This window comes from Trematomus bernacchii, unplaced genomic scaffold (assembly GCF_902827165.1).
Source record: "Trematomus bernacchii unplaced genomic scaffold, fTreBer1.1, whole genome shotgun sequence".
In the NCBI taxonomy this organism is placed as follows: domain Eukaryota; kingdom Metazoa; phylum Chordata; class Actinopteri; order Perciformes; family Nototheniidae; genus Trematomus; species Trematomus bernacchii.
The window spans coordinates 945,846-969,274 of NW_022987705.1; the positions used below are offsets into that span (position 1 = coordinate 945,846).

At 40.5% G+C, this 23,429-nt stretch overlaps 2 protein-coding genes across 3 annotated transcripts in view; both read right to left on the reverse strand.

Moving 5' to 3' along the window:
* mcama (melanoma cell adhesion molecule a) overlaps positions 1-6,072 on the reverse strand; it is a 78,852-nt gene extending 72,780 nt beyond the window's left edge. The window contains exon 1 of the mRNA XM_034140325.1: positions 5,949-6,072. Within this exon, the coding sequence (XP_033996216.1) occupies positions 5,949-6,072 (124 nt within the window). The remainder of the gene's footprint in view (positions 1-5,948) is intronic.
* Positions 6,073-7,481: 1,409 nt separating this feature from the next.
* On the reverse strand, positions 7,482-20,048 carry LOC117490716 (transmembrane protein 120A-like). Of its 2 annotated transcripts, none has more exons than XM_034140506.1 (12): positions 19,894-20,048; positions 18,771-18,889; positions 17,819-17,950; positions 15,282-15,341; positions 15,107-15,202; positions 14,048-14,137; positions 12,669-12,734; positions 12,454-12,515; positions 11,072-11,164; positions 10,682-10,746; positions 10,482-10,550; positions 7,482-7,887 (listed from the first exon to the last, which is right to left on the reverse strand). In XM_034140506.1, exons 1-12 carry the CDS (start codon positions 19,969-19,971, stop codon positions 7,771-7,773), a joined length of 1,047 nt encoding a protein of 348 aa, XP_033996397.1. In that variant the 5' UTR covers positions 19,972-20,048; the 3' UTR covers positions 7,482-7,770. The 2 variants fall into 2 exon arrangements, with proteins under 2 accessions (XP_033996397.1, XP_033996396.1); XM_034140505.1 differs by having other exon boundaries at positions 11,072-11,167.
* Between the last annotated feature and the right edge of the window lie 3,381 nt (positions 20,049-23,429).

Here is a 23,429-nt window from a genome sequence, read left to right on the forward strand (position 1 = left end):
CCTGGTCTGGAGGTCAATGGTTTTCTGAATGTGTTTTGGTTGCTTAGCGGTGGTGACGTGAAGTCATGTGACCGTGCTGTAGTTCCTTTATAGCCCAACATTAGCCACCATTAGCTTAGCGGTGGTGACGTGAAGTCATGTGACCGTGCTGTAGTTCCTTTATAACCCAACATTAGCCACCATTAGCTTAGCGGTGGTGACGTGAAGTCATGTGACCGAGCTGTAGTTCGTTTATAGCCCAACATTAGCCGCCTTTAGCTTAGCGGTGGTGACGTGAAGTCATGTGACCATGCTGCTGTAGTTCTTTTGTAGCCTATAAGTGGTGTTAATATGTGGAGATTATCCTGCTGAAAAACATTTAAGTATCATGTTATTTTCTGCAATAATCCAAAATCACATGGAGAAATCCCATTGGACCAGGGAGAAGCTGCTCCTTCAGCAGGTACAGCAAAACAAATATTTATTTTTACACATAAAATAAAACACACTGTCCTTGACCCACATAAAGGTGATATTGGGCCCTGGGGTGACGGATAGGGAACAATGAGCGGGTCAACAGGCCGACTCCCACACACACTGCGGCTTATTGTGAGCCAGATGGCCAATTCAGAGGAGCCAAAGGAAAATTAATCACAACACATTTTGTCCTGAATACAAAAAGCATGCAGCGAGAGGACCGGCTGGAGCCTCCTGCAGAGGAGAGGGGGGGGAAGCATCAACTATTATACTGAAGGGCACTTTTGAAGTATTAGTATTTCACTTGTACTTCAAAGTAATAGTATTTATTTACTAGTGTTCTGTTTTCATGCAAGATGATACTTCTACTTCACTTCAATTACAATGGAAATACAGCAGTTTTTAACCTGTCTTTGTGTTTAACGCTCTTTAAATAATTTTTAATGCAGGACTTGTACTTGTACCAGAGTATTTTTACAGTGTAGTATTACCTAAATAAAGAATCTGAGTACTTTAGTGCCGTAAACTCTCTTTACAAAGTCTGCAGGGGAGGGAGGTATAAAGTATTCTACTAAAGTGCACATTTGAAGTACTTGCGGTAGTATTTTCTTTACATGCAATGTGATACTTCTACTTTAATTGCATTCAAAATACAGCAGTTTTTACCTCTCTATGTATGTAACAGCTTAAGTTTCTTTAATACATTTTGAATGCAGGACTTGCACTTGTACCGGAGTATCTTTACAGTGTAGTATTACCTAAATAAAGGATCTGAGTACTTCCTCTAACACAGCATTATGGTCCGTGAACTCTCTTTACAAAGTCTGCATATTACACAAACATCATTAAGCCTAGCCGCTATCGTTTCATTAAAAAATAAATAATGATTTCCAGTGAAAGCAGTCTGCAGAGCACTCGGTGGATTATGCAGAGCAGACACTGTTTCTGGACAGATATGTTGCTGCTGAATATTTTAATGTAATTCCTCAATGCTCAGAGCAAAGTAAGCATTAATGCTGAACACCAAATGAAATGCTTGTGAAGGATATCTCAGAGCGCAGCTTCACAGAGCTGCGAGCTGCAACTAAAATAATATTTAATATGCCAGAAAAATGTTTGGTTTGCCATGAATAGTAGAATCTCAAATATGCATCCTCGCACATTTTACAGTCTGAACACCAGCGTACATATCTGAGTATTCTGACCCACAATCCTCTGTGCAGCACATTAATGAGGTCAATATGAAAGTATGTCCTAAATGTTTACATACTGCATTATGTACAATATGATTGCAACCTATAAAAGGACACCTACCCCTTATTGGTCAGATAGCTCTGTGCAACGTTTTATTGGAAAGTCACGTTAAGGGGCCCTATCCTGCATATTCTTTGGTTCATATTCGTATGTAGTGTCTCTACTTTAAAGAGTCCTCTCCTGCTGATGTTCAGGTGTATATCAGTATGTAGTGTCTCTACTTTAAAGAGTCCTCTCCTGCTGATGTTCAGGTGTATATCAGTATGTAGTGTCTCTACTTTAAAGAGTCCTCTCCTGCTGATGTTCAGGTGTATATCAGTATGTAGTGTCTCTACTTTAAAGAGTCCTCTCCTGCTGATGTTCAGGTGTATATCAGTATGTAGTGTCTCTACTTTAAAGAGTCCTCTCCTGCTGATGTTCAGGTGTATATCAGTATGTAGTGTCTCTACTTTAAAGAGTCCTCTCCTGCTGATGTTCAGGTATATATCAGTTTGTAGTGTCTCTACTTTAAAGAGTCCTCTCCTGCTGATGTTCAGGTGTATATCAGTATGTAGTGTCTCTACTTTAAAGAGTCCTCTCCTGCTGATGTTCAGGTATATATCAGTTTGTAGTGTCTCTACTTTAAAGAGTCCTCTCCTGCTGATGTTCAGGTGTATATCAGTATGTAGTGTCTCTACTTTAAAGAGTCCTCTCCTGCTGATGTTCAGGTGTATATCAGTATGTAGTGTCTCTACTTTAAAGAGTCCTCTCCTGCTGATGTTCAGGTGTATATCAGTATGTAGTGTCTCTACTTTAAAGAGTCCTCTCCTGCTGATGTTCAGGTGTATATCAGTATGTAGTGTCTCTACTTTAAAGAGTCCTCTCCTGCTGATGTTCAGGTGTATATCTGTATGTAGTGTCTCTCATGTCTCCATGCTTTAATGTTCAAAAAGCTCTTTATTTTTCTCATACTGCCTGTGCTGCAGCACCTCTTTTCACCCTCTGTCTGAAACCAGAGCCCAGTCTGCTCTGATTGGTTAGCTGGCCGGCTCAGTTGTGATTGGTCAACCGCTTAGAGATGTCCTGCCCCTTAGTCTATCACGTACAAAGTGTTGGAGCGCTAGCCAATAGGAGAGTGAGTGATGTCACTATGTTCAGGCAGTTAACAAAGGAGTCAAATGGAGGCGTTTGAGAGCCCTTTTAAATGATGGTATTAACAAAGATCAGAGAGCTATTTGTCATGCGTTCATAAAAGCAGAACTACATTTTTGTGTTGTTTTGAGAATCATTTACTGTAAAAGATGTTTTCATCAGAGCTGCGCCGGTTGGATAAAAAACAGCTTTGAGGAGAAGAGGAAAAGACGCGCTGCTCCAAAATGCAGTTTGATCGTTTGAGAAGAAGGTAGAAATGTTGAGGCGTATGGCGTGTGTGTGTGTGTGTGTGTGTGTGTGTGTGTGTGTGTGTGTGTGTGTGTGTGTGTGTGTGTGCGTGTGTGTGTGTGTGTGTGTGTGTGTGTGTGTGTGTGTGTGTGTGTGTGTGTGTGTGTGTGTGTGTGTACGTGTGTGTGTGTGTGTGTGTGTGTGTGTGTGTGTGTGAGAGAGAGAGGGGGGAACTCCCAAAGAGCCGTGTTTAAATATTAAAATAAAGATGAATTCTCTTTTTTCTCTCAATCACTCTCTCTCTGTCACACACACACACACACACACACACACACACACACACACACACACACACACACACACACACACACACACACACACACACACACACACACACACACACACACTGCAGGCTCTCTCTCTCTCTCTGATTTCCTCCCCCTTCATGCTCTCATTTAACTCATGGATGTAATCATGTTCCCCTCTTATTAAAAATGCAGATTTAATTTGGCACTCAGTTCATACTTCAGAGGTGAAGGAGTGTGTGTCATGGGATGTAATTTACTAACGAGGAGCTGCAGGAGAACAGAGATGTGTTTTCTTCATTATGAGACGTATTTTGTTCAATCATTTACTTTAATGATCTGCATTTATTTCACTTCCTCTCCGCTGATTGACTCCCAGTCTCCCTGCAGAGTTTACATTAACATTTAACTTCTACAAGCCAATGAAAAGCAGTTAGCAACTAAGCAGAAGTGCATAATATGAACGTGAAATCATGATTTTCTAACGTCTAGAATATCATTTTTAACGTCCTGTGTGAATAGTATGTTGCAGAATGAAAGGTCACTTCTCTAATAAGATAAGAAGTTCTTTATTGATCCCAATTTGGGATTTGTTTGCGTTGCAGCAGCTTCAAAAACAAGGCATTGCACATAAGTAGAAATCAAAAGAGTAGAAATTAACAATTTTCTCAAAATAGAATTAAAACAGCATTAAAAAAGTAGAACATAATACAAGTTAAACACAACATTACATTAAATGTCATTTGTTAGATGCTTTTATCCAAAGCGACTTACATACATTCAGCACTGTGGCCAATCCCCACAGGAGCAATTTGGGGTGAAGTGTCTCAGGGACACAACGACATGCTGACTGCAGTGGGACTCAAACTTGCTACTCCCTGATCCGAGGTCCAGCACTCTATCCACTGAGCCACAGCCGTCCAACAGGTTCAATAGTCAAATGTTTTGGCCTTGGACAGTTATTCAAAGGAAATAACATAAAAAAACAATTTAAACTAAAATACATTTGGGCTTTGGAGGAGTGTTTTATTAAATACGTAGCGGCTGCTGATTAACAAACTGTCATTTCAATAATACCACGGTTATTTCCATACTCGACACAAGCATTAGTATGTACCCTTCAGCTCTAAAACAAAAGTAAAAGCACCAAAGTATGAAATGCAGAAAGCTGAACTCCAACATGTTATAAAGAGAATAATATCCTCCGTGTTTCAGTGGGAAGACTTCGCTTTGATTTGATTTCCTCCAGATAACGACCACATATTCCAGTTTCAGAGTAAGCCGCTCTCTCTCCTCTCTTTTAATCAGTCGCTCCCAGATGGACGCTGCTCTTCTCTTTCATTTTCGCTCTCAGAATTAAAGCTTCTGTATTTGGGACCCTCTCATCCAGAAACCCCCCCCCCCCCCAGGCAGGAGGAGGTGAGGCCTGATAAGAGCTCTTTATCTGGGCCATGGAGGGTTGACTTGACCCTCCTGTCTTGGTTGTTCCCCCCCCTTTTACTTCAGTGTTTCTGTTTTAAACTGCTCTTACATTAACACAAAAACATCACCACATTATTTAGAACTTTTTATGTACTCTTGTTTTTTTAAATGTATGATCAAAAGACCTCATTGACACAAAATCAAACGTCATTTCTGAGTTAAAAACAGATAAAAATGTTGAAAGATTTTACAAAATGTACCCCAGAAGACCCTAACTAACCCTAACCTTAACCCTAAGACCACTATACATTTGAATAAAATCCAAAACCTAATGAAATTGATCATTATTCCTTTCTCTTGGATAAACGTAGAATATACGAGTAAACATGTTATTTTTCTGGCACTAAAATAAACCTTTTATCCAGACATTAAAACATTTTGAAATGGGTCAAATTTGACCCCAGGTTGACTCCCTTTTAAGCTGTAAACGATGTCCCAAACTAATGGTTTAGTACATGAATTACTGCAGTGAATACACAAAGAATACACACTAAAATGAATTCCAGAATCAACATTGTTGTGGATGTGTGGGTGTGTGCTCTCTGATGGATGAACATAATTACCCATTCACGGTGGTCAATTTTGATCAAAGGTGTTTCAAAGTTCACTCAAAATTAAATGAAAGTGGTTTTACGTGTTCAAATGTCGAGATGTTTTCAATTTCTCATGATGTATTCCCCCCTGTTCATTTGTTTACATTGTCGTGTTTTAATTGTTTGTCTGTTGTCGTCACTGTGCACTGTGACAGGGTTACACCTCAAACATCTCGTTGTATTTTCTCATAAAATGCCAATAACGGCTTTATTGTTATGTTTTTTTTACATCTACTGTGGAGGACATCATAAGGCCTCGACCTGATCGATGTAAAGCTCAGTCTCTCTGATGGATGAAGGTGGTGATGAAGGTGGTGATGAAGGTGGCGAGTCGGTCAGATTTGACCCGAACTAACACAACAGGAAGGTGAATGTTTGACATCCTCCTCTCTTTATTTCCTCACCCTAAACTCCCCATGGTGTCCTTGGGCTCGACTTCTCCCCCTTTCACTCCATGCTTTAATGAGAAAGATGAAAGAGGTGCAGGCTGGGAGAAAACCCTCCTCCTCTTCATCATCCTCTTCATCCTCCTCTTCTTCTTCGCTCGCTCGTCCCTCGCCCTGCAGCACTAACACATCCAGGGATTTTGATCGTAATAAATTGGGCGTGAGGCCGGTTTCCATTTTCCATTTCTCAGGTATTATTCCCTGTGATCTTTTGTGCAGAAACTCTTCTTCATTTCTCTTTGTGCTCCGCCACCGGCTCTGCTGCAGAAGTTTAAATGTTTAAATCATGACGCTGTGCTGAAGTCTCTGCAGTCTCAAACCCTCACAAGTTATAGAGACGACTCATGAAGCTTTTATTTAAAATATATCCACACAAGACAGCATCGATGCATTAATATATGAGCTCTCCCTCTTTGTAAGGCCTTTAAAATAGATTAATGCACTCAAAGATAAATGAAATATAAAAAACTAAGGGGACACTTTTCTTAGTTTCATTAAATCTTTAAATGCTTCTGACATTTATATTCTGGATTTAAAGTCATACATCTCTTTGGTAGAACTAGGAGGGTAGTTCATTACTTGGTGCACAAAAGTACTTATCAATTCTTACTTTATCCTGCATGCATATGATCATGTTTGAACCAAAAATCAAGCAAAATGTTCAAATATACTGTGAGATGACATTAAGCAGGATGCATTGTGGGTCATTTTGGAGTCATTTCTTCCAAGTATATATTTATATTTTATGGGGGTTATTGCCTTCACTTGCAAAACTAGTGATGATGTTTGACAAAAATGTAAATATTGAATGGATGAATTCTTCTCCTTGCATGTAAAGCAGGTTCCAGATCAGCTATTAAAGCTCACTGCTGCCCCCTTGTGGTTATTCAAAACAATGCAGTAATGTACCACAACCTTTATGTTTCCTAAGATAAACTTAAACACGATACTTTACTGATTATCATTTGTGTTTTTTATCTGATTATTTGGACTAAATCTATCAGATCAATAAAGTTAGTGACTTAGAATCAAGAAGTACTCAGATCTTGTACTTGAGTAAAAGCAGAAGTACTCAGATCTTGTACTTGAGTAAAAGTAGAAGTACTCAGATCTTGTACTTGAGTAAAAGCAGAAGTACTCAGGTCTTGTACTTGAGTAAAAATAGAAGTACTCAGATCTTGTACTTGAGTAAAAGCAGAAGTACTCAGATCTTGTACTTGAGTAAAAGCAGAAGTACTCAGATCTTGTACTTGAGTAAAAGCAGAAGTACTCAGATCTTGTACTTGAGTAAAAGTAGAAGTACTCAGATCTTGTACTTGAGTAAAAGCAGAAGTACTCAGATCTTGTACTTGAGTAAAAGTAGAAGTACTCAGGTCTTGTACTTGAGTAAAAGTAGAAGTACCAGAGTGTAGGAATACTCTGTTTCAGTAAAAGTCCTGCATTCAAAATGTTCCTCAAGTAAAAGTAGAAAAGTATTATCATCAAAATATAGTTAAAGTAGCGACAGTAAAAGTAGTCATTGTGCAGATTGGTCCATTTCAGAATAATATATATGATGTTTGATGTCTTAAAAAGAAAGGAAAACATTCAAACTAAAGTACCTCTGGGCTTTGGAGAAGTGTTTTATTAAATACAGAGCGGCTGCAGAGTAACAAACTGTGATTTCCCGAAATAAATATGATGCAAATAACACGGTTATTTCAACATTCAGTAACATTTCCTCATCAGAGAGGCACCGTTAGACGAGGACAGAAACTCTGGAGAAGCAGAACATGTGAAGGGTCCAAAGGGACAACAATCAGAACACAGATAAACGCTCTAAAGAGAATTTTAGAGCGGGTTTCTTTGAACATTTTCAAGAAGGTGCTTCTGTGTCTAAAGGCTCTTGGGTTTGTTGTCCTGGTTGTTCCTGTATTTCTGATAGACGACTCCCAGCGTGGTGAGGAAGTTTCCCATGAAGAGCACCAGGTAGGAGCAGCCGCACATCGCCACCTGGGAGATAGAGACAGGAAATACTCCGTTAACAGAAGGACAATCCCTGTGAGAAGGTGTTGCAGGAGCCAATTACTGGACATAAAATACACACTGTTTTCACACATGCATGTAAATATATCTCATATGCTGTCCTGTTTTTCAATCTTACCCTATTGCCGTTTAAACTACTGAATTTCCCAACTGGGATTAATTAAGGTCCTTCTTATCTTATTTTAACACTGTGGGTATAAAAGGTAGGAACCAATGTTTGTGGATTAGGGTTCCTACGAAAAGCCGTACAGTTTTTAACACACACGCAAACACGGGATTACAAACATTTGCTATGGTATTGTGTGAACCGTAATATTATGTAAGGTAAAGGGTAAAATTAAGCAAGTTAAATGGACACCAGTGAAAGGAAATTAATGGACTGTATTTAACTGAAAACTTTGTCTCTGACTTTTATTCACCTGGAAAGCTGTGTGCGTCAATAACGTCAAGTTAGCGGTTCAGCGGGACTTGAACCGGCGACCCTTTGGTTCAAAGACTGAAGAGACACTGTTTACTTTTTACTTTGAGTTGTGAGAAAACAGTCAGAAATCAGACTTTTGTAAAATAATTTTCTGATTAAAAAACTGAATTAAAATGTATTTCATTTGGCCATCATCTTTAAAAAACATAAAATCTTTAAAAAATGTTTTCAGAAATGCTTGTTTCACTTTTATTTGTATAATTTATTCCTGTTTTTTTCTAATTCACCTTGATATTTTATTTGTATTCTCTAGGCTTTTTAAAGACTGTTTTTAAAAATGAATTTAAATGTTATTTAATAATTTCTTTCCTTCACTTTGTCTTTTTCGAAACCACTTTTAAGTTTCCTTGTTGAAATTTGCTTTTACCTTACACCTATATTTCGTTGCATTTAGTCAAATCTAATAATAAGAATAATTAATTGGATTTATTTGAGCGCTTTTCCAAGTGCTTTACATTACATATGACATACATCAGACATGTAATACATCAACACTGTGGACAACACCTGTTGGGGAGTAATTTGCCCTGCATGTCCTCCTTCGCCCTCTGATGCAGCTGACCAGCCTTGAGCAGCCGCTATCTCCCATAAGGAGGGGCTGCCCTAGCATTTTGTTGATGTTGCCAGTTTGTGAGCGGGCAACTCTCGGACAGAGATAGTCATTGTTGTGGGACACCTGGAACACATCCTTCTCGGGGTGTAGATGACCTCGAGCCATAAGCGACAACAAATGTGATTCAGTGTCCTCAGCTGTTTAGTCTATCTATTGAAGAATGTTGATTATTACACTCTGAACTAGTTCAAACCTGGAGCTACAGGAGGGGTCTTCAGAATTGATTGTGGCATCTCAACCGTGTGGTCAGATCGTGGCCCGTGACATGTCTTGTGAATTCTCCGGCCTGAGCCCCAAATAAATCGTCAGTGTTTGCCATCAAAGCTCCAGCTCTCCTCGTGTCTCTCTTTTGGCGCATTTCCACCATGGCGCAGAGCGCGGTTTAAGCGTGCCATGTCGTGCCGGGCCCGTTTTTGGTTGCGTTTCCACTAGGCCTAGTTCCGGCCCGGGGCTACTTTTTCACCTCTTTTCTGGCCGGACAAAATTGTGGTTCTATCGGGGCCAACAAACAGGGCTGAGTCGGGCTGAGTATGCTGAACTAGAGAGAGAATCGCTGGCAAGGGGGCTACAACTACAACAAGATGAACATATTTGACCGTGATTTAATTGTAATACACGTTTCAAAAATGATGCCAAAGTAACAACATACTGATACCGGTTAGTAAAAACCATGAATTAATGCTTTGACAAGTCTGCAGACAGACGGCAGGCGGAAAACCTTTTAAAATGCGCGTTGTCTAAATGGAGATCGGCTAAGCTAACGCAATATATGCTCCGACCGTCCACACTCACAACGGCCTACACAGACATAAATAAAGCAGCGACTGTATTCGCCATGACACAGGCAGTCTGTGGTTTGTACTTGTTTAACTTTTGTCTAGTTTCTGAACATATATGAGGAGCTGTGAGCTTGAGTGCTAACAGTTAACGGCTGATGTTGTTTTTCTGGGGTGCTCATTGAAGATGACGTCACGGCGCCGCCTACACTGCGTTACTATAGTTACTACCCTAGTTCCTAAACTGTAATGGAAGCGCAGCATTAAAGTGAGTCGGACCTAACAAGGCCTAACAAAACCGCACTAAGTCGAGCGAGGCCTGCGGTGGAAATGCGCCATTTGAGTCCTGACTCCTATTGCTTCAGAAGTTTCCCCCCACAACACCCACAGGAGCAATTTAGGGTGAAGCGTCTTGCCCAAGGACACAGCGACATGCTGACTGCAGTGGGGGTTAAGGTGGGATTGAACTGAAATGTAAGTGAAGTCCTGCTGTCACTTAAGAAAACGTTGAAATCTGATTAATAAGAGCAAAGCTAAAAGCCCTTTTTATGATTTCTTAAACAGATTGATAGACGTCTATCCTCAGTGAACAGCTGTTGTTCTTCATATATTATCAGGAAGGAGAGACTTGACTCTGACAGGAAGTGGTGCAACATGTTCTGTTACATTTCACAATAAAGTGAGGACAGACCTGCCACTCTTTGCACTCTGGGAGCTGGAACATCGTGAACAGAGTGATGCTGTTGTAGAGCTGCCAGAACTGAGAGGAGGAGGAGGAGGAGGAGGAGGAGGAGGAGGAGGAGAGAAGTGTGTTTAATAAAATACACTCTGATAAATATCTATATTCTGAATTTAATGCTAATTCATGCGATGTGAGGAAGGTTTACTCACGTGACCGAAGAACAGGAAAGGAAGCAGGAAGGTCAGACCTCTCCACATCCAGGACTGGAAACCCTCTGAGAGGAGAGAGGAGACAAGGAGAGGAGTGAGGAGACAGGGAGAGAAGAAGAGGACAAAGAGAGGAGACAAGGAGAGGAGAGGAGGAGACACGGAGAGAAGACAAGGAGCATAAAGGGAGAGGAGATGAGGACAAAGAGGGAGGAGACAAGGAGAGTTTCAGAAAGTCACAGAACTGAGATGAATCTGTCATTAGAGGATACTCGATATTTACATTATAACAATGTAAATGAAGAGCCACCATTTTGGCCCACTAGCTCGCTAGAAAGAAAGCCTCATTATGTGTTGCACTTCTTTAGTAGTAAAATGAGGAGAGAAACTGACCCACGGTGACGTCCATGTTGTGCTTCTCTCCCAGAGCTCTCAGTCTGTACAGGCAGCCGCTCTGATAGTAATACTGCAGGAACTGGACGAAGCCTACTTTGCAAACAGAGGACAGAACAGAAGAATGCTCAGGACCAGGGAACAGAGGAATGCTCAGGACCAGGGAACAGAGGAATGCTCAGGACCAGATAACAGAGGAATGCTCAGGACCAGATAACAGAGGAATGCTCAGGACCAGGGAACAGAGGAACGCTCAGGACCAGGGAACAGAGGAATGCTCAGGACCAGATAACAGAGGAATGCTCAGGACCAGGGAACAGAGGAATGCTCAGGACCAGGGAACAGAGGAATGCTCAGGACCAGATAACAGAGGAATGCTCAGGACCAGATAACAGAGGAATGCTCAGGACCAGGGAACAGAGGAACGCTCAGGACCAGGGAACAGAGGAATGCTCAGGACCAGGGAACAGAGGAATGCTCAGGACCAGGGAACAGAGGAACGCTCAGGACCAGATAACAGAGGAATGCTCAGGACCAGGAAACAGAGGAACGCTCAGGACCAGGAAACAGAGGAACGCTCAGGACCAGGAAACAGAGGAACGCTCAGGACCAGGGAACAGAGGAACGCTCAGGACCAGATAACAGAGGAATGCTCAGGACCAGGAAACAGAGGAATGCTCAGGACCAGGAAACAGAGGAACGCTCAGGACCAGGAAATAGAGGAACGCTCAGGACCAGGAAACAGAGGAACGTTCAGGACCAGATAACAGAGGAACGCTCAGGACCAGGAAATAGAGGAACGCTCAGGACCAGATAACAGAGGAATGCTCAGGACCAGGAAACAGAGGAATGCTCAGGACCAGGAAATAGAGGAACGCTCAGGACCAGATAACAGAGGAATGCTCAGGACCAGGGAACAGAGGAATGCTCAGGACCAGGGAACAGAGGAATGCTCAGGACCAGGAAATAGAGGAACGCTCAGGACCAGGAAACAGAGGGACGCTCAGGACCAGGGAACAGAGGAATGCTCAGGACCAGGGAACAGAGGAATGCTCAGGACCAGATAACAGAGGAACACTCAGGACCAGGAAATAGAGGAACGCTCAGGACCAGGAAACAGAGGAATGCTCAGGACCAGGAAACAGAGGAACGCTCAGGACCAGGAAACAGAGGAACGCTCAGGACCAGGAAACAGAGGAATGCTCAGGACCAGGAAACAGAGGAATGCTCAGGACCAGGAAACAGATTATAGTTTGAGCTCCATAGAAAACATACAGCTTTGATTTCATTTTGAGGCGTTTAAAACAACATATATCCATGAGCCTGAACTAAATACTATGTGTTTATTTATGAATGTTTAAATTGAGTTAGTGATCTCTTACTTTGGTAGAGACAGTATGTGAGGAACTGGTTCCTGAACATCTGGTAGAGAGCGCCTTCAGGCCTGAGGACAGAACACAACACAAAAGTATATTTATGATTTACAAAAACAATTGTTATGGTTATAAAAAACAGTCAGTACAAGGCACTGATTGCCAATTTCACATTAATGTCACTTTAATATTTTGCACATGTGTAGTTCCAGTGTGTGACCCACCATGTGAGCATGACTCCAGACAGGAAGGTGGACACGTAGTGATGGAACACCCACCATCCTTTGATCCTGAAACATGGAGCACACACTGAGTGAGGACACACACACGGAGGACACACACTGAGGATACACACACTGAGGACACACACACTGAGGATACACACACTGAGGATACACACACTGAGGACACACACTGAGGACACACACACACTGAGGACACACACACACTGAGGACACACACACACTGAGGACACACACTGAGGATACACACACTGAGGACACACACACTGAGGATACACACACTGAGGATACACACACACTGAGGACACACACACACTGAGGACACACACACACTGAGGACACACACACTGAGGATACACACACTGAGGACACACACTGAGGATACACACACTGAGGATACACACACTGACACACACACACACACACACACACACACACACACACTGAGGACACACACACTGAGGATACACACACTGAGGACACACACTGAGGATACACACACTGACACACACACACACACACACACACACACTGAGGACACACACACTGAGGATACACACACTGACACACACACACACACACACACACACACTGAGGACACACACACTGAGGATACACACACTGAGGACACACACTGAGGATACACACACTGAGGATACACACACTGACACACACACACACACACACACACACACTGAGGATACACACTGAGGACACACACACACACACACACACACACTGAGGATACACACTGAGGACACACACACTAAGGAACCACACTCAGGACACACACTTAGGACACACACACTCAGGACACACACACACTCAGGACACACACACTAAGGAAACACACACTCAGGACACACACACTCAGGACACACACACTCAGGACACACATTCAGGACACACACATTCAGGACACACACACTCAGCACACACACTCAGGACACACACACTGCTATAAGGCTGAAACATGGGATAAAACGTATAATAATACTAAACGTTTATAGCACCATTCAAATACACGTTCAAGTTAGAATGAAATAAACCAAAAACCTGCAAGTAAACACAAAATAAAAACATAAAACAGTTTGCAGCGTGTTTTTCCAGATGTTAATACAAGTTAAAACTGTGAGACGTAAAAAAAAGAGTTGCAGGATGTTTTATATTCGTTCATGTGTCCTGTGTTGTTATTATGATAAAGACAGTAGAATAAACGTACACAAATACAAAGAGATGCCAGATTTGATCTAAAAGCTGTTTTCCGTCTGCAGTCCCTGAGCAGGAACAAACAATACAACATGTCCTATCAAACCAACGACTGAAACAGGTGAGAGTCCAGAAGTGTGAATACTGAATACCTGGACCCGTTGTTGATGAGGACGCTCTCTCTGATGGTCAGCGTGCAGTAATACCACACCAACAGGAAGTTAAACAGCGCGTCCAACACTCTGAAAACAACAACAAATAAACACAGGGTATATGCAGGAATCCTGAAGTCACATTGAATACCTTTTAAGACCTTCCTTAAGACCCTTCCCATACATTTTAAGACCTCATCACCACTTCGAGTTTTAACCGGTTACATTGGCGACACACTTTACCTCACATTTACTATATACAGTATTGATTGTCCTTCCTCCTTATCTTCTGATATTGAAGCTTAAGCCGGTGACGAGTGATTATTATTAGTGAGAAAGTCATAATTTTTAGAAAAAGTCGGATTTTTTTAGAAAAAGTCAGAATTTTTTGAAAAAGTCTGAATTTTTTGAAAAAGTCAGGTTTTTGAGGAAAAAGTCAGAATTTTGAGGGGAAAGTCAGAATTTTGAAGATTTTGAGGAAAAGACAACATTTTGAGAAAAAGTCAGAATGTTGAGAAAGTTCAAATGTTTAGAAAATGTCCGAATTTTTTGATTTTCAGAAAAAAGCCAACATTTTGAGAAAAAACTCTGATTACTTAGAAGAACCGGTATTCCTCCATCTTGTGACTGTGTAACTCCCTCTCTTGTATATCAGCATGTGAAGGACACTGTTCGGGAACTAGTTGATGCTCTGTATGTGATGACTACTTCCATTCTGGAGAGGATCACAAATACATGGATCCTGAGATTGAAGCTCAAGCCGGTGACCAGTGATTATTAACATTTTTAAGTATTCAGAAAAAGACAGACTTTTTGAGATTTTTTGAAAAAGTCAGATTTTTGAGAAAAAGTCAAATTTTTGATATTTTTGAGAAAAAGTCAGATTTTTGAGAAAATGTCAGATTTTTGAGAAAATGTCAGAATTTTGAGAGAAAAAATCAGAATTTTTAGAAAAAATCAGAATTTTGAGATTTTAATAAATACATGGATCCTGATATTGAAGCTCAAGCCGGAGACCAGTGAGATTTCTCTAACATATACATCGATAATAAAAGTTACCTGTAGCTGAAGAGGAAGCGGCAGGTGAAGGAGAAGACGAAGAGGATCACCGTCAGAACCAGCTTGAACTTCTCATATTCGTCTTTGTAGGCAAACCTGAGACACGAGGACATCATGAGAGGGAGGTTTCTGACTTTAAAGACATTTTAAGAGTTAGAAATGAATCAGGACTTACTTTGACTGTTTGTTCAGGAGCGTCACATTGACGTTTCCTAAAACCAGATTGAGGTACAACCTAAAAATATAAATTAAAAAAGTCAAACTTTTACATCTTGAGGAGATTCAGATAAAACGACCCAGATCCGTTATTACATATTTACTATTCCAGTGTGTGAAGCTGACCATTGAGCGGCCCGACCAAGTAAGGTGGCAGAGGCAGAACGTCCAAATACAACCCGGTGTGGGCATTTATTACTCATTGTGGTACATGACACAGCCTCAATATTACTGTCTCACGTGAACACAGTCATCAGCCACAAGGATCTCCCACACCCCCAGACTAACAGGAAAACAGAACCTAAATACACACAGGACTAATCAAACCAACAAGACACAGGTGAGGAGGGAGGAGAAACACAGGGCACCAGGTGAACACAATCAGTGCAACAGACAAGACGGGAGGGGGAACACTTTTCAAACTAAAACAGGAAACAGAGACAGACAAACTAAAACATAGACAGATCGTGACAAATAGATGCATAAATTACATATATTCACATGCTTCCTGTGCAAGGTTTTAGCGTGGAACAAATTAATATGCTTCGCCAATAATGAAGCTATATCCTACGTAACGGAGGCCGAGATCTACGGACCCAGAGATCACCTCCGTTACACAGTGATACCTTAACATATTTAAAATAGGGCTGGGCCATATACATTAGTTGTACTATATTTTAAACTAAATACCTTATTATGAATATAGCAATGATGGGGTTGACTTGTTGTGCTTCCATAGAATATTTACACAATACAATTTTTATGAAGCTCAGCGCAAGTTCAACCAGGAAGACCGTCTTTACTCATTCATTTACTATTTCCATGTTACTACTCTCTCAATAAGTGATCGGGTGCGTCACTCCCCAGCTTAACCAATCACTTTGCTCTATTCTCACAAGCCTATCATAGCACTCCGCTAACTCTTTTAAATCTGCTCTTCCCCTCCGACAGCTGTCATTTCGGCCCAATCCCAAACCGCCCCCTACACCCTACCCCTCCACACTACCCCTCCATTTGCGCGGAGGGTCCGCCACATTAAGTGCTGTTCCAAACCAACGAGTGTGGAGCGGTGTGGAGGGGGAGTGGGCTATCAAGCCCTCAAACAGCGAGTCTGCAGCGGTGCTGACTTGAGACCGGTCTCTACCTGACCGGAGTCACGCTGTGTGTGTCCGTCAGGAAACACGCTGTGAACAAGTAGTTCCAGCAAACATCCACTGATAAATTGCGATGTTAACAACCTCATGATAACCTCATATTTTTTTAACTTAGGATCGTACCTGTGTTTAGTCTAGAAAAAGGTCAATGTGTGCATTTTATTATAAAGTTGTGTATATTTACAGACTGTTGCAAAAACTAAGAAGCTTATAAACATCAGGTTTAAAACTAAAAGAACTTTACAAAAAAGTAACACAATGAAAGATGTTTGGAGTTTTATTTGAGTTCTTAATTTACATTTTTTGTCTAAGAGATGCTGATTTGAAACCATTGTTACATACAGTTACGGCATTTCCTGTTTCTGCCGGAGAGAGGGGAGGCCGTCCCAAAGCTTGCCGCTGTATTTACTCCCTGACAGGAGGGAGCCTCGTTCAGCTGCGAGTGTGGCTACAGACGGAGTTCACTCCGTCACGGAGGGGTAGGGTCGAGGGAGTGGTTTGGGATTGGGCCTTCAGGTGACTCGACGCAACCCCCCTCCACCCCTTTTCACCTCCTGTCCCTCTGAATCCAGGGTCAAGCTAAGCCCCTCCCCTTCAGACCGACCCCAACCATCCATTCACCACCACCAGGGTCAAGCTAAGCCCCTCCCCTTCAGACCGAACCCAACTATCCATTCACCACCACCAGTGTCTAGACCCCGGGGGGTTTCATCGGATCGGTTCTCCCCTCCCGAATGATACTCCTGCACAACGGGGCCTAATCGCCAAAACTCCATTACATTCATTTGTGTATTCCTGGCAATAAATATGTGTTCTTACATTAAAACCGTCTCTCCTGATTGAAATTGGTTTCTCCTGAATAAACAGATTTTATAAACTAAATCACACTTAATAAAACACTTTTTTGTTTTTATTAAAGTCACTCCTAACTTAAGCTGTCAGAGAAATGTAGTTGAAATACAACCTTACCCTTTGAATTGTTGTGTAGTAAAAAAAGTGGCACTAAAGGAAAATACTCAAGTAAAGTACAAGTACCTTAAACTTGCCCTTTAGTAAAGTAAATCTACGTAGTTGGCCTCTTCTGTTTTTGTTTGTCTCTTTATGTATTTTTCTTCGTTTTTTGTTTTATTCTCTGTTAAAGCGTCTTAGAGTTTTTAGAAAAGCGCTATACAAGTGTCATGTAGTATTATTATTATTATTGTATTCCACCACAGCCTCAGAATGACTCAGCTCTATATTGAGATTGTCCATGTTTGCTTGTAGAAAAAGGCTGATATTTGATTCTAAATGTCCTAATAGTCGTCTAAACACACAGAGGGTTATTGAAAGAAGAGGTTCTGACCCGTTCTTCTGCGGCAGGAACGCCTCCATCTCAGAGAAAGCTTCGCCTCGCTCTCTGATCGAACTCTGGATCTCAGAGATGGAGTCCACGTCCTCCGGGTTCAGTTTGGGCGTCGGGTGGTTCTCTTTGCATCTAAAGAGATAAATAAACATTATAATAAGATAAGATGTACTTTATTGATCCCAGCAGCATGTTAAACAAGTATTGCACATAATTAGAAAATAAAAAAGGGTGGAAAGCAAACAATTAAGGTACACTGGCTTCCTGTCTGCCAAAGAATTGATTTTAAAGTACTGTTGCTGGTTTTAAAGCACTAAATGGTTTAGGACCAAATTATATTAACGATCTCCTGCAAAAGTATGAACCATCCAGGAGTCTCAGGTCTTCTGGGACGGGTCTGCTCTCTGCTACAAGAGTCAGAACTAAACATGGAGAAGTAGCATTTAGTTTGTATGCCCCGACTATCTGGTACAAACTGCCTGAACCCTGCAGGTCAGCTGCAACTGTTAATACTTTTAAATCGAGATTAAAAACGTATCTTTTTGACGCTGCATTTGGATGAGTGGTTCAGGTTCAAACTGCAGTACGGCTTTTATCCATGTATTTTATACCTGTTGTGTTGATTTGATTATCTTCGCTTTTTAAATGCCTTTTTATAATGTGATTCCTCTGTATTTGTTCTTAAATGTATTTTATTTCATTTTGTAAAGCACTTTGGGTTGCCGTGTGCTGAAAGGTGCTGTGTAAATAAACTTGCCTTGCCTATCTACATGTATATAGACTTTTTACGCTACTTTTTATTTTGTATTTTATTATATATGTTGCATTGTTGGAGGAGCTCAGGTCAGAAGAATTGCATTGCCATTTCTACACTGTAGCTTTGGGCATATGATGATAAAACCTTTGAATCTTTGAATCTTGAATCTCCAGAGTTCTTCCTCTAACCACTCACTCCTGCAGAGACACTCTCAGCTCTCTGAGTTTCTTCCTCTGGCGGCTGATGGCTCCGGAGCAGCTGCCCTGCAGCCGGGTCACCTCCTCCAGCTTCTGCTTGTACAGCCGGTGGGTGTCCTGGAGGGGAGGGAATACATATATACAGATTTATTAAAGTGTTTATTAAGTGTTATGCAGTGTAAAATATTTATTTTACACTGCATTTATTTTTGAGCCTAATCCTGGGCCTTGCTATGATGCAGTGTAAAATATGATGATTTAGATACTTTCAGGGGCTTTTATTTTTGAAAAGATGCATTGTCCTGGGCCTTGCTAGAAGTGTTAAGCATGTCAAACGTTTTATTTTGTTAACAAATCTGCAAGGCAGGGATGCAAGTGAATTATTCACATAAAACAGGGACAATCATCGAATGGGCAAAACATACCAGAATGGCACTTTCATATTTTATGTTTAACAACTTATTCCTCTCTTTTACTTTCTATGTTTGATTTATGTTTAAAATTGCTGTTTTCTTTATTATTTAAAGTTTTTTCCTGGGTGTATTGTTTTTGTTATTGGAAAGCATTTTGTAACTGTGGTTGAAATGATTATTTATGTAAAAAGTTTAGTGTTTTTATTATTGTTATAGGTGTAAAGTAACTAAGTAGATTCACTCAAGTACACTTTTGAGATACTACAATGTAATTGTTATGCTACTGAGTACTTCTAATTTTACTCAAGTATAAGATCTGAGTACTTCTACCTTTACTCAAGTACAACATCTGAGTACTTCTACTTTCACTCAAGTACAACATCTGAGTACTTCTACTTTTACTCAAGTACAACATCTGAGTACTTCTACTTTTACTCAAGTACAACATCTGAGTACTTCTACTCCAGTGCCAGCGGTGCTCCCTCAAAACAATGCCGTGTTGTGACAACGTGGCAAAGGTTCCGGTGGCAGTTGTCCATCACGTTGGTCCGAACTTTAATCTAACCTTAACTTTTTTTAAAGTTAAACTACCTTTAACTCCTAAAGGGCGGATCCCACTACCCCACCCCCAAGTCTGACTCTTAGCATTAGCATTACCCGCACTAAGGTGTGTGTATCTGAGACCGGGCATGCGTTGTTTTTATTTACCTGGATCTGTTGGTAGTTCTTCTCTAAATCGTCCCATTCTCGAAGACATTCAGTGAAACCTGACGGAGAAAACAACATGTTTCAATCCGACATTAAAGAACCTCCTGACACTGAGAGCAACTGTTGCTGGCTGCTGTCAGATAAAAAACCAGCGAACAAGAACTACTTCCTGTTGCACAGCCTTCACAATAAAAGCATCGATGACGAGTAGTCAAGTCTTTTTATTCTAACTCAAGTAATGCAGATGCAGACTTTAAAGGTCCCATGTCATGGCCATTTCTACTGATCATAATTCCATTGTTGAGGTCTACTAGAATCGATTTACATTGTTCAATTGTCCAAACTCACATTGGTGTCTCATACAGCATCTCTGTATAGTATGTGTATTCACTCTCTGTCCTAAACGGCTTGTTGGAGCTCCTGCCCCTCCCTATGAGCCCACTGTGCTCTGATTGGTCAGCTCGCCCACTCTGTTCTGATGAGTCCACTACCGATACAGCGGAACATCAGTGATTATGTGTTACAATAGCGTTAGCAACCAGAAAATGACACCAGTAAGGACAAAGAGATGAGAATGCTGCGTGGGGTCTGGGTGCCGTGTTGGCGGGACGTTGCGGGGCTCGCTGCTGTGAGGAGCGGACAGTGTGAGCTAGATTTCTGGGGTCGTTTCCTGGTTGTACCTTTAAATCCCTAATATAGAGCTATATACATTTATATATTATTTGTTTTGCTATTCAGACAATTAAGAATATAAGGAAGCCCCATATTTAGCTCGAATGCTGAGTTTTCCGTAACAGCAGCATACAGTATAGTCTACGGTTAAAACAAAGCATGACAATATAAACATGTTGACAGTCAAAGATGATTTTAACTAAGGCCTCCTGAGCATATAACTTTACACAATAACTAAATAAATCCATATTTATATTATTTATTTGATATCCTCTGTGTGTATTGTTGTAATTGAACTGGATGACGTTAAAGGGAATGAATTAAATCAACAGTTTTACTTTACAGCCCATTCTCTACAAGATCTGAATACTTCTACTTTTACTCAAGTACAAGATCCGAGTACTTCTACTTTTACTCAAGTACAAGATCTGAGTACTTCTACTTTTACTCAAGTACAAGATCTGAATACTTCTACTTTTACTCAAGTACAAGATCCGAGTACTTCTACTTTTACTCAAGTACAAGATCTGAGTACTTCTACTTTTACTCAAGTACAATATCTGAGTACTTCTACTTTTACTCAAGTACAAGATCTGAGTACTTCTACTTTTACATTTGAAGGATTACAATGTTTGTGCTTTTATTTTCTTAAAAGCCACGTATAAACATCAGGTTTCCTCACAGTTTACGATGACGCACTTTACTCCACGTCTGTATGCTTGACTGCAACTGATTGGTCCAATCAGATGTCACCATTCAGCCAATCAGCAGCCAGGACCTTTACACTTCCTCTTTAAAATACACTACCCTGCTGTTTTTAAATAAATATGAGTCACTTTTATATATTCTATAAAAACAGAATCAATAAATCAAACCTTTAAATACTTTTTCATTTCACTTATGTTTAAGTTAAAGGTCCCATGTCATGCTTTTCCGGTTATTACCCGTCCCCTTGTGTGTTATGAAGGTTTTTCTGCATGTAAACGGTCTGCAGAGTCACAAACCCTCAAAGTACACCCTGTAGTGAGTAAAACTCTAACACAGAAAAGACCTGTCTATGCAACCCTGTCTCCTAGAAATTACGTTCCCACAAAACTAAACTGCATTCTCAAATACGTTTCGCAAGAAACGTATTTCCTTCCACGTTACGTTTGTTATGAACATATCTTAAATACGTTTATTTTCTACATATCTTCTAGAAACCTATTTTCTCTCACTTGACGTTTGTTATGAACGTATCTTAAATACGTTTGCTTTCTACCTATATTTGCCATTTCTTTTCTAGCTTATAATAATGATAATAGTCATTTATTAATATCATTTTAGAGCAAACTTATTTTCGCGCTGGCTGGCGGCTGACTTTTCAGTTGACCAAATCCGTTATTATGCTGGTTAATGGTTAATAATCACAATATTGTTTGTAGTCGTTTCATACAGCATTCTCAATTACGTTTAACAAGAAACGTCTTTTGTCCCACGTTACGTTTGTTCTGAACATATCTTAAATACGTTTGCTTTCTACCTATCTTTGACATTTCTTTTCTAGCTTATAATAATGATAATAGTCATTTATTAATATCATTTTAGAGCACACATTTGAAATCGACGATCGGGTTTGATATCCTATGGTTAAATTAAAATCAGTAGGCGAGGCTGTAATTTCGCCAGCTGCGAGGCAGAGTTTTAACATGCCAAAAAGCTGCTGTGTCGTTTATTGCACCTCAAACACCTCAAACTTCCTCTAAGGACAGCAGAAGAGCTCTGTGGCTTCAGGCTTGATCGCCGTTCAAATGACAGCGTTGGTTTCCCCAAAAGTGGGTGGGGCTGTGACGTAGATTTTACTCTCATCTATTATTCAAAACCATTCTATTTAATCCAAACGTAAATTACATGCCAGTGTTTTATCTTTTTATTAAGCGATTTGTTTATGTTGTTTAACTCATAGATATATATAAACATATGTTTTTATATATATCTATGGTTTAACTGGGAATGTTTTCACATTGAACCAGAAGTACCTCACTTCACTTTGTCTTCTTCATCCCTTTTACGTTCGAGACAATGCATGGCTCAGCGTAACAGACTGAACAGCGACCCCAGGTGTGTCTACATTGGAATTACATCTTCATTACTGAAGGAAAAATACTTTACCTTGTGTTTGTTAACTGGGTTTTTAATGCAGTTGGCTTTTCTTAATGGTTACAATATTGCTATGAGTTACAGTATATATCTGAAGCAAATTATGTTTCTGAAGATGTGTAGTCAATTCCACCCTTCAATGTAGCATAAATGTGAACTCTCATTACAGGAACAATACCGGAAACAGACGTAGGAAAGATCCTCAGCTCGCAGATTGGATGTTCTAGCCGCAATGCACGTTGGGATATGGTGTTTATGCGATGTGAAATCCGAAAACATTAAAAAAAATAATAATAATACTTTATTCCGAGTGTTCTTGCTTTTCTCTTTGAAAGTCATCACATAACGGCATTGTAATACACGGTTCGGCTGCATTACATATTACACATCTGCCATAGTTCTTTATTTATAGAGCCCTGATGAGAAGACTTCTGGACAAACAGGAAGAACTGCCGCCGAAACTGAATACGTGACGTGGATCATAAATATATCAACAATTAAACAACATCTTACATTTCTTTTCACAAAATACGTCTCCTTGCAGTATCAATACTAATACGGCTGACTTTTATATTTGATCCAATTGGTAGATAGGTTATATTTACACCATAACGGTGCACAGCTGATAGAAAAGGACTTGTAGTTTTTAAAGATATTACTGATTTTCTTTGAATATAAGAATGTAAATACTGAGTTGAGAGAATAGTCAGGGGATTTGGGTGATG